This window comes from Myotis brandtii, unplaced genomic scaffold (genome assembly GCF_000412655.1).
Source record: "Myotis brandtii unplaced genomic scaffold, ASM41265v1 scaffold619, whole genome shotgun sequence".
NCBI lineage: Eukaryota > Metazoa > Chordata > Mammalia > Chiroptera > Vespertilionidae > Myotis > Myotis brandtii.
This window is the reverse complement of record NW_005370361.1, coordinates 370,685-371,250: the sequence shown is the minus strand read 5'-3', so window position 1 is coordinate 371,250 and position 566 is coordinate 370,685. Positions and strand designations below refer to the sequence as shown.

The 566-nt window shown below is 62.5% G+C and overlaps 1 protein-coding gene across 1 annotated transcript in view; it reads left to right on the top strand.

Annotated features, from left to right (window-relative positions):
* The window catches only part of CACNG8 (calcium channel, voltage-dependent, gamma subunit 8), a 15,409-nt gene that overhangs the window by 14,581 nt on the left and 262 nt on the right, over nucleotides 1-566 (top strand). Inside the window, exons 6-7 of the mRNA XM_014528106.1 lie at nucleotides 379-386; nucleotides 491-552. Coding sequence (XP_014383592.1) covers nucleotides 379-386; nucleotides 491-552 — 70 coding nt within the window. The remainder of the gene's footprint in view (nucleotides 1-378; nucleotides 387-490; nucleotides 553-566) is intronic.

Genomic DNA, 566 nt, shown 5'->3' with positions numbered 1-566 from the left:
GCCCGGAGGGGAGGCGCCCAGGGCGCGGGGGTGAGGGGGGGGGGAGGAAACGGTGCCCCAGATGGAGCTGAGCCCTGGGGAGGGAGCCTGCACCACCCCGTGCTCCCCAAGGGCCTTTGCTCCACGCGCAAACCCTGTAGAGAGAGAAAATCTGTACCCCAGGTAGCTTGTGCCCCAGGCCAGCCTGTACCCCCATAACAGTCTGCACCCCTAGACTAGCTTGTGTCCCAGGCCAGCCTGTAGCCCTAAATCATCCTGTTCCCCTAGAGTCTAGGGCCTGTACCCCTAAACCCACCTGTTCCCTCAGGCCAGCCTGTACCCCCAGACCAGCCTGTACCCCTAGACCACCTGTACCCCTAAACCCACCTGTTCCCTCAGGCCAGCCTGTACCCTCAGATCAGCCTGTACCCCACCCCTAGACCACCATGTACTCCCAGACCAGCCTGTACCCCTAGACCACCTGTACCCCTAAACCCACCTGTTCCCTCAGGGCAGCCTGTACCCTCAGATCAGCCTATACCCCTAGACCACCATGTACCCCCAGACCAGCCTGTACCCCCAGACCA